The 13,737-nt window shown below is 38.0% G+C and overlaps 1 protein-coding gene across 1 annotated transcript in view; it reads right to left on the bottom strand.

Moving 5' to 3' along the window:
• Positions 1-979: 979 nt before the first annotated feature.
• Positions 980-13,737, bottom strand: part of LOC104664133 (POTE ankyrin domain family member B2-like) — a 31,903-nt gene continuing 19,145 nt past the window's right edge. The window contains 6 exon segments of the mRNA XM_030932017.1: positions 980-1,015; positions 1,218-1,634; positions 2,992-3,115; positions 11,473-11,629; positions 12,327-12,351; positions 12,703-12,747. Of these exon segments, the coding sequence (XP_030787877.1) occupies positions 980-1,015; positions 1,218-1,634; positions 2,992-3,115; positions 11,473-11,629; positions 12,327-12,351; positions 12,703-12,747 (804 nt within the window).

The following is a 13,737-nucleotide window of genomic DNA, read 5'->3' as shown; positions in this document are numbered from 1 at the left end:
TAAAAAAATACAAAAAACTAGCCGGACGAGGTGGTGGGCGCCTGTAGTCCCAGCTACTCGAAGGCTGAGGCAGGAGAATGGCGGTAAACCCGGGAGGCGGAGCTTGCAGTGAGCTGAGATCCGGCCACTGCACTCCAGCCCGGGCGACAGAGCGAGACTCCGTCTCAAAAAAAAAAAAAAAAAAAAAACTAAAAAGGCATTGCACTCTCTCAATTTCTATTTTTAACTCAGCTCACAAAGGCCCCTGTACAAAGGCCTCCGTACCGGGGCATGGACTGCGGTGGTCACACCTGTGGCCATTTATCCTCTCTGCATCTAGCTCCTCTCACTGAGGCAACAGCACCGCTGAAGTCACAGTCTGGCCTCCCAACTCTCCCCTCTCTCAGGCTTCTTGGCATGTTGCTCTGCTGCACACACCTCAGCAAATACTGCTGATTAGCCAGAATCACCCAGAAATCTCTTAACCTTGATTCTGGCTGCTTTTGTAATTTGTAATATTTGTACTTCTGGTATGATTTGAGGAACAACAAATTTTAAAATTAGAGAAGATGTGGTTTTTATTCTCTCCTTTCTACTTGCAACCTTGAAAATTCAAGTAGCAGCCAGATTTGTTGAAAGTAACTTCCACCAAATAGAACCTATTACAAATGTACTACAGAGTGTCAAATAACCACATAGATGTAAAATAGAGATGCAGACACAGATATAAAATCCAATGGTTAAACCAAATTGAGAAATGCTTGACAGTTTCATAGGACTTCTAAAACTTGACATAAATATTGGCTAAGGGATACAAGATGTTATGAGACGAGTGAGATGCTTGGCCTAGAACCACAGGCTCTCTCCTCTTTACAGCAGAAAATCCATGAGGAAGTCAAATCTAAAAGAACCAGGTATCATTGAACGGCATACTCAGCTATGCTTCCCCATCCCTGGGCCAGCTGCGGTGACTGGTGGGCCAGTCGTTCACCAACATCCATCATCCATCCTCCAGGCCATGGCTACACTTTACTCCCTGGCATTATGTAGATTAGGTCAATCATGGCCACACTCGCCTTAAGCCTCCCCCCATCCTCAGCGTGGTAATCACCCAGTCCCAACCACAACAAGGACAGCCGTGTCCTTGGGAATGCAGAGCAGGGGCCTGGAAGGAACCTGGATCCCTGAATATCTCATGAAGTAGTCACCAGCCTGGAACATCCTCCCTGATGTGGTACTTCCATGGGGTACTTCAGGGTCAGGATGCCTCTCTTGCTCTGGGCTTCGTTGCCCACATAGGACTCCTTCTGACCCATGCCCCCCATTATGCCCTGGTGCCTGGGGCGCCCCACGATGGAAGGGAAGACAGCCCGGGGGGCATCGTCGCCTGCAAATCCAGCCTTGCACATGCCGGAACCGTTGTCAATGACGAGCACGGCGGTATCATCATCCATGGTGAGCTCATTCAACTGCATAGCCTTTAGAAGATCATCATTCTCTTTTTTCTCACTTTCAATTTCCTCCAAATATTTCTCTTCTCTTAGCTGGCTCTGATGTTTCATCGTGTCTAGCTCCAGTCTTAGCATGGCAATTTCTTCCTGCAACGTACTATTTTCATGCAAGAGATCTTTTTCTTTCTTAGGACAAGGAGAAAGCTGAATAAACAAAGGGAACTTTTAATTAGCACTCAATAGAATGACATATCATGATTTCTTCTGAAATTAAAAAATAACATGTGCATTTGTATAATGAAAGAACCCCCATAGTGGATATTTAACTGGAAAAAAAATTGGACAAAATTTCAAACCTAATAGAGTGCAAATTCCCAAAAGTTTAAGTATTTATTTAAAGACTATGAAAAATAAATCACTAGAGGATTTTAAAGAATCTCAGAATTTGAAAATCCTTTCTCTGAGTTACAAAAAAAACCCAGAGGTTAAAGTTCTTTAACTTCCTTTTACTGAAGAATGTTTTACCGATATTCTACATTTCTAATATTTTTATACTCAGTTATAAGAGTTACATTTATTCATAACGGTTAAATCTAAGCATTGTACCCTTCCACAATGTACACATCTGCATCTAAGCACTGTACCCTTCTACCCTGTATACGTCTGCATCTAAGCATTGCACTTCTACATACAACACTGAACTCATTTAAGATCACGATTCTTAAAAGGAGAGGTCAAAAAATGTATACAAGATGCAGGATTTTCCCCAGGTTTCCTGATGCTACTTCTAGTGATCCTCCACAAAATCACTTCTGTGGTGTAAACACATAAATACAAAAGAAGCCTTTTATTTCAAAATATGAATGGTAAACAAGATAGAACTTAGAGAGATTTTCTTAGAAATCACGAGATTATTTGCCATTGCAATGTCTTTTCTTTCCTCTTTACAATGTTTGAAACAGTAGTAAGTGTGAAATAGGGGAAATACACTGAACTATTTCTCTAGGAATAAACTACTTATCAATAAATTATCACTAAATGTGTAACATGGCACATCATTGTTTTCAAAGCTCTTTGCATTGAAATGAGAAACTTCTTGGAGCAAACTGTTCCTCTCTGCAAAAGCAAGGATCATGACATCCACAATGTGGCCTCTGACCCAGCTATACATTTCCGACTTTCCTATCAGTGAAAATAATCAATTCACTTCTCTATTAATATTTTTAAAAAATAAACTAATGTCCCAAAACTGGAAAATGTGTTTTTACTAGCGAAACTTATTTTTGATATTGGAAAGATCATCAATTCTTATGAAAAATATCAAATGCTTCTCCTTTGGATTGAGGCCATTGTGAAGGTCACTACTCGACTGCTGCAGGCAAATGGAGTTGAATTCAGAACATGGATTTATCCTCTATGTACATATGTAGATATATGACAAAGGATATACAGAATATATACACACATATATATGACTTAAAAATCCTTTATATTTCCAAAATACATCATTTTTAAAATATATATACATATAAAAACATTTGAAAATAACTAAAGAAAATACCTCAGAATTCATTTTCTTTTGAGCCACTTCTATCTGCTTTTGTTTATTAGTCAGAATCTCATCTTGTGATATTCCAGTGCTCTGTTCTTCAGAAATTTGCTTCCGAGTATCATTTTGTTCATCACTAGAACAAATTTTAATTTTCATGAAATACTGGAGGTGTCCCTAAAATGATCTACAGGGCACGATGGCGCCATCAGATGTCATTCACACAATGTGTATCTGCACATGAAGCCTAGACAAGGCAAAAGGGTCTCACATCTGTTAACCCAGCTGCCTCAACCATGTTGATATTGGGACTGGTTTTGTGGAAGATAATGTTTCCAGGAACCTGAGGTGGGGGATGGTACCAGGATGATTCAAGCACATTACATTCATTGTGCACTTTATTTCTACTATTATTCATACATAATGAAATAATTATATAACTCACCAAAATGTAGAATGAGTGGGAGCCTCTGCTTGTTTTCCTGCAACTAGATGGTCCCATCTGGGGGTGACAGGAGATGGTGACAGATCATAAGGCATTAGATTCTCATAAGGAGTGAACAACTTAAATCCCCTGCATGAGCAGCTTACAACAGGGTTCGAGTCACACTCCTATGACAATCTAATGCCACCGCTGATCCGACAGGAGTAGGAGCTCAGGCGGTAATGTGAGATTTGATAAATGAATTCAGTAAAGTCTCAGAAGTTACAAAATAAATGAATACCAATCAGTAGCACCACTATACACCAACTACGACCAAGCTGAGAGTCCTTATCAAGAATCCAATCCCTTTTTTTTTTTTTTTTTTTTTTTTTTGAGATGGAGTCTCGCTCTGCCACCCAGGCTGGAGTGCAGTGGCCGGATCTCAGCTCACTGCAAGCTCCGCCTCCTGGGTTTACGCCATTCTCCTGCCTCAGCCTCCCGAGTAGCTGGGACTACAGGCGCCCGCCTCATCGGCCGGCTAGTTCTTTTTGTATTTTTAAGTAGAGACAGGGTTTCACCGTATTAGCCAGGATGGTCTCGATCTCCTGACCTCGTGATCCGCCCGTCTCGGCCTCCCAAAGTGCTGGGATTACAGGCTTGAGCCACCGCGCCCGGCCTCCAATCCCTTTTAGAAAGGCTGCAAAAAAGTGTGAAATACCTAGGAATATACTTAATGAAAAAAGTGAGTGACCTCTATAAAGATAACTGGAAAACACCACTGAAGAAAATAATAGATGACGCAAACAAATGAAAATCCATCCTATGTTCATGGACTGAAAGAACTGATATCGTGAAAATGACCATAGTGCCCAAAGCTGTCTACACATTTCATACAATTCCTACCAAAGTACCAATGTCATTCTTCAGAGTTATTTTAAAATGCTGACATTTATGAAGGACCACAAAAGAGCCTGAATAGCAACAGATATACGAAGCAAAAGGAACAAATATGTTGGCATCACATGACCTGACTTCAAATTATACTCTAAGGCCACAGTAACAAAAACAGCGTGGCACTGGTATAAAAGTAGATACATAGATCAATGGAACAGAATAGACAACTCAGAAATAAAGCCACTACAACCAAATGATCTCTGAGCAAGGACACAAAAACATACACTGGAGAAAGTACACGTTATTCAATAAATGGAGCTGGGGAAAAAAGATAGCCACATGTTGAAGAATGAAACTGGATCTCTGTCTCTCACCATGTACAAGAATAAATTCAAGATGGATTAAAGGCCTAAACCTAAGACCTAAAAACATTGGCCTAGGCAAAGAATTTATGATGAAGACCCGAAAAGCAAAAGCAACAAAAATGAAAATAAATAAATAAGACCTAATTAAACTAAAAGCTTCAGCACAGCAAAAGAAATAATCATCAAAGTAAACCAACAACCTATACAATGGGAAAAAATATTTGAAAATTATGAATCTAACAAAGGACTAATATCTATAACCTACAAGAAACTCAAACAAATCAACAGGAAAAATACAAAGAATTCCATTAAAAAGTGGCCAAATTACATGAATAGATATTTCTCAAAAGAAGATGTACAAATGGTGAACAAGCATATAAAAACATGCTAAATATCTCTAATCATCAGGGAAATGTATAATAAAACAAAAGTGAGATATCACCTCACTGCAGCCACAATGGCCACTTTGAGAAATCATAAAACAACAGATGTTGGTGTGGATGTGGTAAAAAGAGAACAGTTATACACTGCTGGTGGGAATACAAATTCATACAAATATATGGAAAACAGTATGGGGAGTTCTCAAAGAACTAAAATAGTAGATCCTACCATTTTATCCAGCATTCTCATTTCTGGATACCTACACAAAAGAAATTGTACTCTCAAAAAGACACCCGCATACATATGTTTACTGCAGCACAATTCACAATACGCAAAGATACGGAATCAACCAGTGTCCGTCAACTGATGAGTGGAATAAAGAAAATGGATATATATATATATCTCACATCACATATATATATCATATATGTGTCTGTGTGTATACACACACCATATACATATGTACATACCCGAGACTGGGTATTTCATACACATACATACCTGAGACTGGGTCATTCATAAAGGAAAGAGGCTTAATTGATTCACAGTTAGGCATGGCTGGGGAGGCCTCAGGAAACTTAACCATAGCAGAAGATGAAGGGGAAGCAGGCACCTTCTTCATAAGGCCGCAGGAGAGAGAGAAGTGAAGGGGAAAGAGCCCCTTAAGAAACCATCAGCTCTTCTGAGAACTCACTCACTATCACAAGAACAGCATGGAAGCAACTGACCCCATGATCCAATCACCTCCCACCTGCTCTTTTCTCTCAACACCTGGGAATTACAATTTGACATGAGATTTGCATGAAAACACAAAGCCAAACTACTGGGAGGATATCTTTACTTTTAAAATATCTAAATGTCATTATTTATAATTCAAAAATGGCAATTTTTATTAGTTATGATTTTATTTGAAAATAAAATGATCTGGTAAATTTTCTTCACTTTTAATCTATTCAGTCAAAATATGTAAAAAGCTGGAGTTGCCAGCAGAAAATTGTAACTACTTTTTAATTAGATAAAAATGTATAACAATATCATGATTACTGTACAGAGAAGAAAGTGAACAAGAAAAGAAAAGGAATTTAAAAACAGAGAATATCACTACCGTATATATACATGAACTGACAAAGAGACTAAAATCTCCTACTGGAGATTATGTTAGGATTTGAGCAAAAGCTTATAAAAATACTAAAAACAAAAACAAAACAATTATTTTCAAGAAATAAATTATACACAGAATTCTTCTGGTTAAGATGATGTATCAAAAAAAAAATCATCCTGAGAGCTATTATTAACCAATCCATCATAACCAAAACTGTAAGTCTATAATTCTGGAATATTAAAAAGTTTCATTTTGAACATAGTTAATGGAAGGCAACTTTTGAACAGAAAATTTCTGGTTAAAGTTGACTCAACTTAGGAAAGAACTGACCTGTAGCCATGGTAACAAGAAGCCACCCAGAGCCAGTTCAAAATCTAGTCAATCCATCAATGACCACTGGCCTTGCTCACCAACCCATATCCATGTGAGCAGCTTGCTTCTGAAAGACAGCCCAGCAGCAAAAGCTGCTCCATCAGAATAGACAGTGCCTGACCAGTATACGTCTTACTAGAGGAAGCAAAAAATTCCAACTCTGACTTTTTATTTCAAATACCGAAGGTCCATAATCCCTTGGAAAGAATTTGTGGTCCATTAAATTTACCACTCTAATAGTTTTTAATATAAAATACTAGTGGTCAGGCGTGGTGGCTCACGTCTGTAATCCCAACACCTTGGGAGGCCAAGGCAGGTGGATTGCCTGAGGTCAGGAGTTCGAGACCAGCCTGACAAACAGGGTGAAACTCTGTCTCCACTAAAAATATGAAAATTAGTCGGGTGTGGTTGCATGCACCTGTAATCCCAGCTCCTCAGTTGGCTGAGGCAGGAGAATTGCTTGAACCCAGGAGGCAGAGGTTACAGTGAGCTGAGGTCATGCCACTGCACTGCAGCCTGGGTGACAGAGCAAGACTCTGTCTCTAAATAAATAAAATAGCAGTAAAGTCTGCAATTCCTCTGACTCATTTTACCATAATTGCAATTATCATGATTACCAGTAAAAGAATAGTGAATAACCACAATATTGGGCTTTTCTCCCTAAGTGAAAAAATATTAATATAAACAATGTAGCGTATTATAAAGTGCCAAAAGAATTTTTAAAATGCATATAATCACCTGGCAAAATTGTTAAAATGAACCTTGTCAAACACTTTTTAAGTGAGACTCAATCAAACAACATATCCTGGATAAACTCCACTCGTTCATCCAATAAGTATTTACTAGGCAGCTACGTCTCATATGCTAGGCCTTTTTCTAGGAAGTGAGGATATGGTAATGAACAATAAAACTCTACTCATGAGAGTGAGATAAACACACAATAACAACAGACAGGTAAGACAAAATACATAGTACGTTAGAGGAGAAAAACTAAAGCAGGAAAATGAAATGTTTATGTGTTTGACGCGGAGGGTGGTGGGAAAGTTGGCATGGCCAGGAAAGCCCCTGCTGAGAAAGAGGATTTTTCTTTAATACAAAGAATATTGTATTTGTATATCAAAGACTCTAAAAAGTGACGATGTTAACAGAGTTGATGTCAAGACACAAACAGGTTTGAAGTTAGAGATGATAAACCACTGTTTCATTGAACCGTCCCTTGATTATGTTAGACAGCATCCCTGGTAGGCTCCCAGTTGAATCTTAAGCATGATGTGTCCTGGTGATAGAACTGTAATTCCTTTCTGCTAGTCCTCATTCTCTCTCTTTGTTTCCTTTTCCTTCATTTTCTCTGGACTAGGAATTGTGCTGGTACACGGTTCTTCCTCAGAAAGTGGTTATTCCTTAATGTATTTCTTTTTACTCTTTTTCTTCTTAGAAAGGAGATTTTAAGTAAAGAACTGAAGAAATGGAAAGCTAGACGAATATCCAGACACAGGGAACTTCTAAGGGCAGACAGAGGTGTGCCTGGAGTCTTTAAGCACTAGGGACAGGTAAGGAATAGCAAGAAGTTCAGTGTGGCTGAAGCAGAGCAAAAGAAGTAAGGAACAGAAGTTTAAGCAGGAGAGGTAACATGCCAGATGGTTTACTGCCTTTTAGTTATTAGGAGGAACTCTGCCACATACTCGAAGAGTGAAATGGGAGGCAATCGGAAGGGCTGGGGTAGAGGAATGACACAATTTGACTTATGTTTTAAATCCATCCACTGAGTTAAGAATTGATGAAAGGGGAAGTTTTTAAAAACCAGGACTATCATTTCCCAGTCTATGACACTCATCTAGACTACAGATGACGGTGGCTCAGATGTACAAGATGGCTTCAGGATATATTCTTCAGGTAGGCCTGACATTTACCGAGAGATTAGATGTGAGGTGTCAGAGAGAGAGAAAGATGAGTCAAGAATGACACCAAGGTTTTTGGCAGAGCAACTGGAAAAGTTGCCCTTAACCAGGGGAGGAAAGACTACATGAGCTGTAGATTTCAGGAAGGCATCAGGAGCCCAATTTTGCATCTGACAAGTGTGTGATACCCAATAGGTAATCAAATAGAGATGTCAAGTAGGCAGGCTGATAGAGAGATCTGGAATTAAGGAGAGAGACCTGAGCTGGAGACATACATTTGGAAATCACTAGCATATACACAGTAGAAAACGTCATGAGGGGCAAGGTACAGTGGCTCACGCCTGTAATCCCAACACAGACAGACAGATCACTTGAGGTCAGGAGTTTAAGACCAGCCTGGCCAACATGGGGAAACCCTGTCTCTACTAAAAATACAAAAATTAGCCAGGCATGGTGGCGTGCACTTGCAATCCCAGCTACTCAGGAGGCTGAGGGAGGAGAAGCACTGGAACCCAGGAGGCAAAGGTTGCAATGAGCCAAGATCATGCCACTGAACTCCAGCCTGGGTGACAGAGCGAAACTCCGTCTTAAAAAAATAAAAAAGTTATGAGAAAGAAGATTGAGGACTGAGGTCTGGGAAACAACAACGTCCAAAAGGAAAAAGATGAGAAAGAGCAAGCAAAACAGACCACGATGAACGGACTAGAAAGGCAGGAGGAAAAGCCTGAGGGGGTGAGGTCCTGAAAGCCTAGTGAAGATGCCGTTAGGGAGGAGATGTCCTTCACTGGCTCAAATATTGCTGACAGATTAAATGAAGTGTAAGAAAAAATGCCTAGATTTAATTACAGAAGAAAGTAGCGATAACCTTAAGAAGAACAACTTTGGAGGAGTGCTGACACCGAAGACTTACTGGCATTGAGATCAAGAGTGAATGGAAAGAAAACCTGAGTTCATGAGTATAGACAGTTCTTTTAAGGACATCATACTTAACACAGTCATGACTGAGAATGATGTAATTTTCTTCCACAGTCATGGAAAAGTGATAAACAAGAAATAGGAGTTTTCAAATTGTATATAGCAGGTGGAGTTTTCAAATTTTATATAACAATTACATATTTTAAAGGTTATAAAAATTATATACATATGGCATTAAAAAATTCCAGACTGAGATATTAAAGGTCCCTTGAACATTCTAGATTACATAAGCTGATTATCATTTTGTTCATGCTGATACATAAAGACCAAGAAATACTAAAAGTTTCAAGGAGAGTATTACTTGCTTGATAAAAATCAGCCAATTCTAGGACAGTTGATACTCATCAAATATACAAAGTCATTGATCACAGTAAAATACTGAGTTCTACTAACAGGAATAAAGTGGGAGAAATGCAGAAAATAATCTTATTTTATAAATGAAGTTTTAAAAATTTTATGAAGCCACTGTTGAAAAATATGGTGAGGTGAATACTGAAATATATCCTTTTCTCAAAGGAAAGATAATGTCACACGCAGGGGACTTTTACAAATAAGAGTCACTGCATTAGCAGCACCTTCCTTTTTGCACAAGGGTCAGAAAATAAGCACCTGTGGGCGAAATCCAGCCCACTGCCTGTTTTTGTAAGTCAAGTATCTTGGAACGCAGCCAGGCTTACTGACTCTACAGTCCACGGAGTCAATTAGCTGGGTGTGACGTTGCACACCCGTGGCCCCAGCTAGTAGAGAGGCTGATGGGGAGGATCACTAGAGCCCAGAAAGTCAAGGCTGCAGTGAGCCGTGATCACACAACTGCACTCCAACCTGGGCAACAGAGCAAGACCCTGTCTCAAGAAAATAAATATACATAGTCCACAAAGCCCACAATATTTACTAACTGGCTCTTTGCAGAAAAAGCTGGACGACTCCTGGTTTAGTAGATAAAAGATCCTTTGATGTATTTTAATAAAATTTTTACCCAGTACACTGAAATGTTTATATTAAATCTAGATCCCCACATACGATCCCTCAGCAATATTCAGATTGAGGGTCCAATATTTCAGCACTCAGGCCACTGACAACAAAAATTTAGTCACTAGCAATCTTGTGGCTAACAAGGTACAGTGTCAATGTAGCATGTAGATTCCATTTGCAACACAGCAGATATGCAAGAATTCTAACAAGAATTCTTAAGATGCGTCATCAAACTAAATGCTTTAAATACATTTTCATTGCGAAATACTCAGTATGCTCTAGATCTAACCTCATTTTTAAAAAAATGGTTGCGTACTACCTTATTTTGGGGGTATGGAAATTGAGCTATTTCCTATTGATAAGGAATTAGACTAGCTCCAACTTTTTGATATAATAATGCTATAATAAATATATAGATAAGTATGTATGTAACATATCTATACAAACATCCTTTGCATGTATTGCATATCCTTACTATGTTATATATGTGTGTGTGAATATGCCACTAAATTAATGCTCAAAATATATTTACTAACAGTGTATGAAATGTCTTTTTCAATGAAACCATTTCCTTTGCAGCAACACGGATGGAGCTGGAGGCCATTATCCTAAGCAAACTAATGCAGGAACACAAAATCAAATGCCACATATTCTTACTCATTAGTGGGAACTAAACAATGAGAACTCATGGACACAAAGAGGAGAATAACAGACACTGGGGCCTACTTGAGGGTGGAGCATGGCAGGAGGGAGAGGAGCAAAAAACTACCTTTTGGGTATTTTGCTTCTTATGTAGCTGAAACCTCCATGATACAGTTTACCTATATAACAAACCTGCACGTGTACCCAAGAAGCTAAAATAAAAGTTCACTAAAAAGAAAAGAAAATGCCTTTTCCCTCACATTTGCCAATACTGGCTATTTTTCAAATAAATTAATGACTGGAAAAAAATGGTAACTCATTGTTTGCTGATTTTCATTTTTCTGATTACCAGGCAAGGCTGAATATCATAGTAAAAATATAAAATGTGTTCATCATGAATATTAGCCCAAATTAGGATTAGTTTGACAGCACATGGTTGTCTCCTGTTAAATGTTGCCATAGGCTTACCTGTGACACTCTTCATTCTCAGTGTCAGGAAATTGCTGACTTCCAGGTGTTCTGCTCTTGCTTTGTGGAATTAATCCATCATCACCATTGCCAGCAGCAGCACCATCAGCCAGGTTTTCTGGTAATCCCACATGATTACTTCCGTGCTTCTTCACTTCTTCAACCTTGAGTGGAAGTTTGATATTAAGGATGGTTATCGCTTTATTGAATAGAAAGGATCTTTTCAATTGATTTTATCACTTGAACAAACTGTTCATTATTAAATCATTATTTTAGTCATTAAAAATATTTCACATTTAAATTTAATCATATATACAGAACTATTAGCATATAATTTTATGATATCATTATCATTAGTATCTCACTAAAATTTTTGAAACATTTGCTTGATTTCTGTTTGACTGAATAAAACAGAATTTTCCAAAATGCAAAAAGGGCCCTCCTTCATTTTATGCTTTTATTCCCAACCACTCTTCAGAATCTTATATATGTATTTATCCCATTTGACTCGTGGGAACACACACATAAAAAGACAAAGACGTAAATTGTGGTCTCCTGTCTTTATGTGGTCTCCTGTCTTTACCACCTAGATTTGACATTCAACAGTCAGATTTAGAGGATGAGACACTGTGGGGCTTCAGGAGTGGAAAGGAAGATTGCCCTTTTCTGCACTAAGATACTCTTCTCCCACTGCCTTTGATCATTCCTTTTTCATTTGGTTCCTGGGATATCGAAAACATGATGGTGCTCCCTGAAACACGGGAACAAAAGTTTGCCACAACACAAGGAGCAGAGTGAAACTGCTGAGGTACAAGCGTGGAATTCCAGAAAATGAGATGCTCCCCAGATTTCACATTCAATAGCCATACAATTTTCCAGCTGGAAAATACACAGAATAAGAAACTGTCTTCTTTAGCCACATTATCTATTGATAATCAGACTAAAACCAAGAAAGATAAAACGACTGATCCAAAGCTCCTAAAGTGGCATTACTTAGCATTTTAAGGCACCATTCAGGATTATTCCATAATAATGAAAGAACATCTCTAGGGTTTGCATCTCTTCAAAACTCAGTATACAGAATTATTTCTGAGTTAAATATTAAAATTTTCACTGATGATTTATGCTACTTACACGATAGGATCATGTATGCCTAAACTTACTACACTTTGTTAAGCAATGTAACATAAAAATCTAATTCAACAGAAACATTTGAATATAAAGGTATACCTCTCTATCACAATCCTTATTTATTTCTGGTTCTTCAGACATTTTCTGCAAATGCAAAAACAGAAGGTTAATCTGCTTGCTGTATTTCTGTGATGTCTCCTCTTTTGGAATTCATGTTTTTAAAATAATTTTATTCTTCAGTAATCAAGTATGGACAATGAAAAATAAGAAAATAATTAAAATTAAAATTTAACTGTTAAAATAATTAAATAATTAAAATTAAGAATTAACTTTTTAATCTACATGTAGCTATTGCCACATCATTGGCTTCTAACATGTGAAAAATTATTCACCTTAGACAAAGGGAGAAGAAAAACATGAACCAGCAAACTTAACTTTTCACCATTTGTTTGGACTAAACTTAACTTGTTATGTGTTAAATCTACCAAAAATGAATTAGCAGATGATTTGTAGTGTTCCAAAGGCTTCCTCACTTGAAAAGGGTTTACCTCACGAAACCCTAACTAGTGAGCCCCTACAGTGCACTGAAGTCCTTTTCTAAAAGATTCCTAACTGAACTGTAGGCACGCTTTAAATTATTAGGAGCTGAAATAAACACCAAACAGAAAGAAATGCAAATTCTTAAATTTTAATTGAAATTATATGCTGTAATATGAGAGTGTTATGTATCTAGATTATCTGCTTAAGTCCAGTTCTAATATATTCTAATGTGTACTAATGACAGTGGATAAAACTGTTTAATAATCTGTACTGATTTTCTGCAACTGAGGTAAGTTCGAATGTTACTGTGTTTGTGCCCCAACACCAAAGATCCCATTCTGCAAGATATGATTCTTGGAATAGGCAGTTGAGTTGCTTTTATGAACCTGGTTCCCTCCCTGAACAGAAACGCTGAGGTCAATGAGAGACCTCACAAGGCAGAATATATCTTTAACCTTGGTATCAGTGACTGACAATAGAAAACTGCAGATTTTCAATCACTAGCCATGATTGCTCCTTAACCATGAATTCAGCTCAGGGACCATCAGGATTACAATGTTCATAATTCTACTGCTTAATGATATAATCCAATAA

The sequence above is a fragment of the Rhinopithecus roxellana genome, chromosome 6 (genome assembly GCF_007565055.1).
Source record: "Rhinopithecus roxellana isolate Shanxi Qingling chromosome 6, ASM756505v1, whole genome shotgun sequence".
NCBI lineage: Eukaryota > Metazoa > Chordata > Mammalia > Primates > Cercopithecidae > Rhinopithecus > Rhinopithecus roxellana.
Note: the sequence above shows the minus strand (reverse complement) of the source record. Positions and strands in the feature narration are given on the sequence as shown.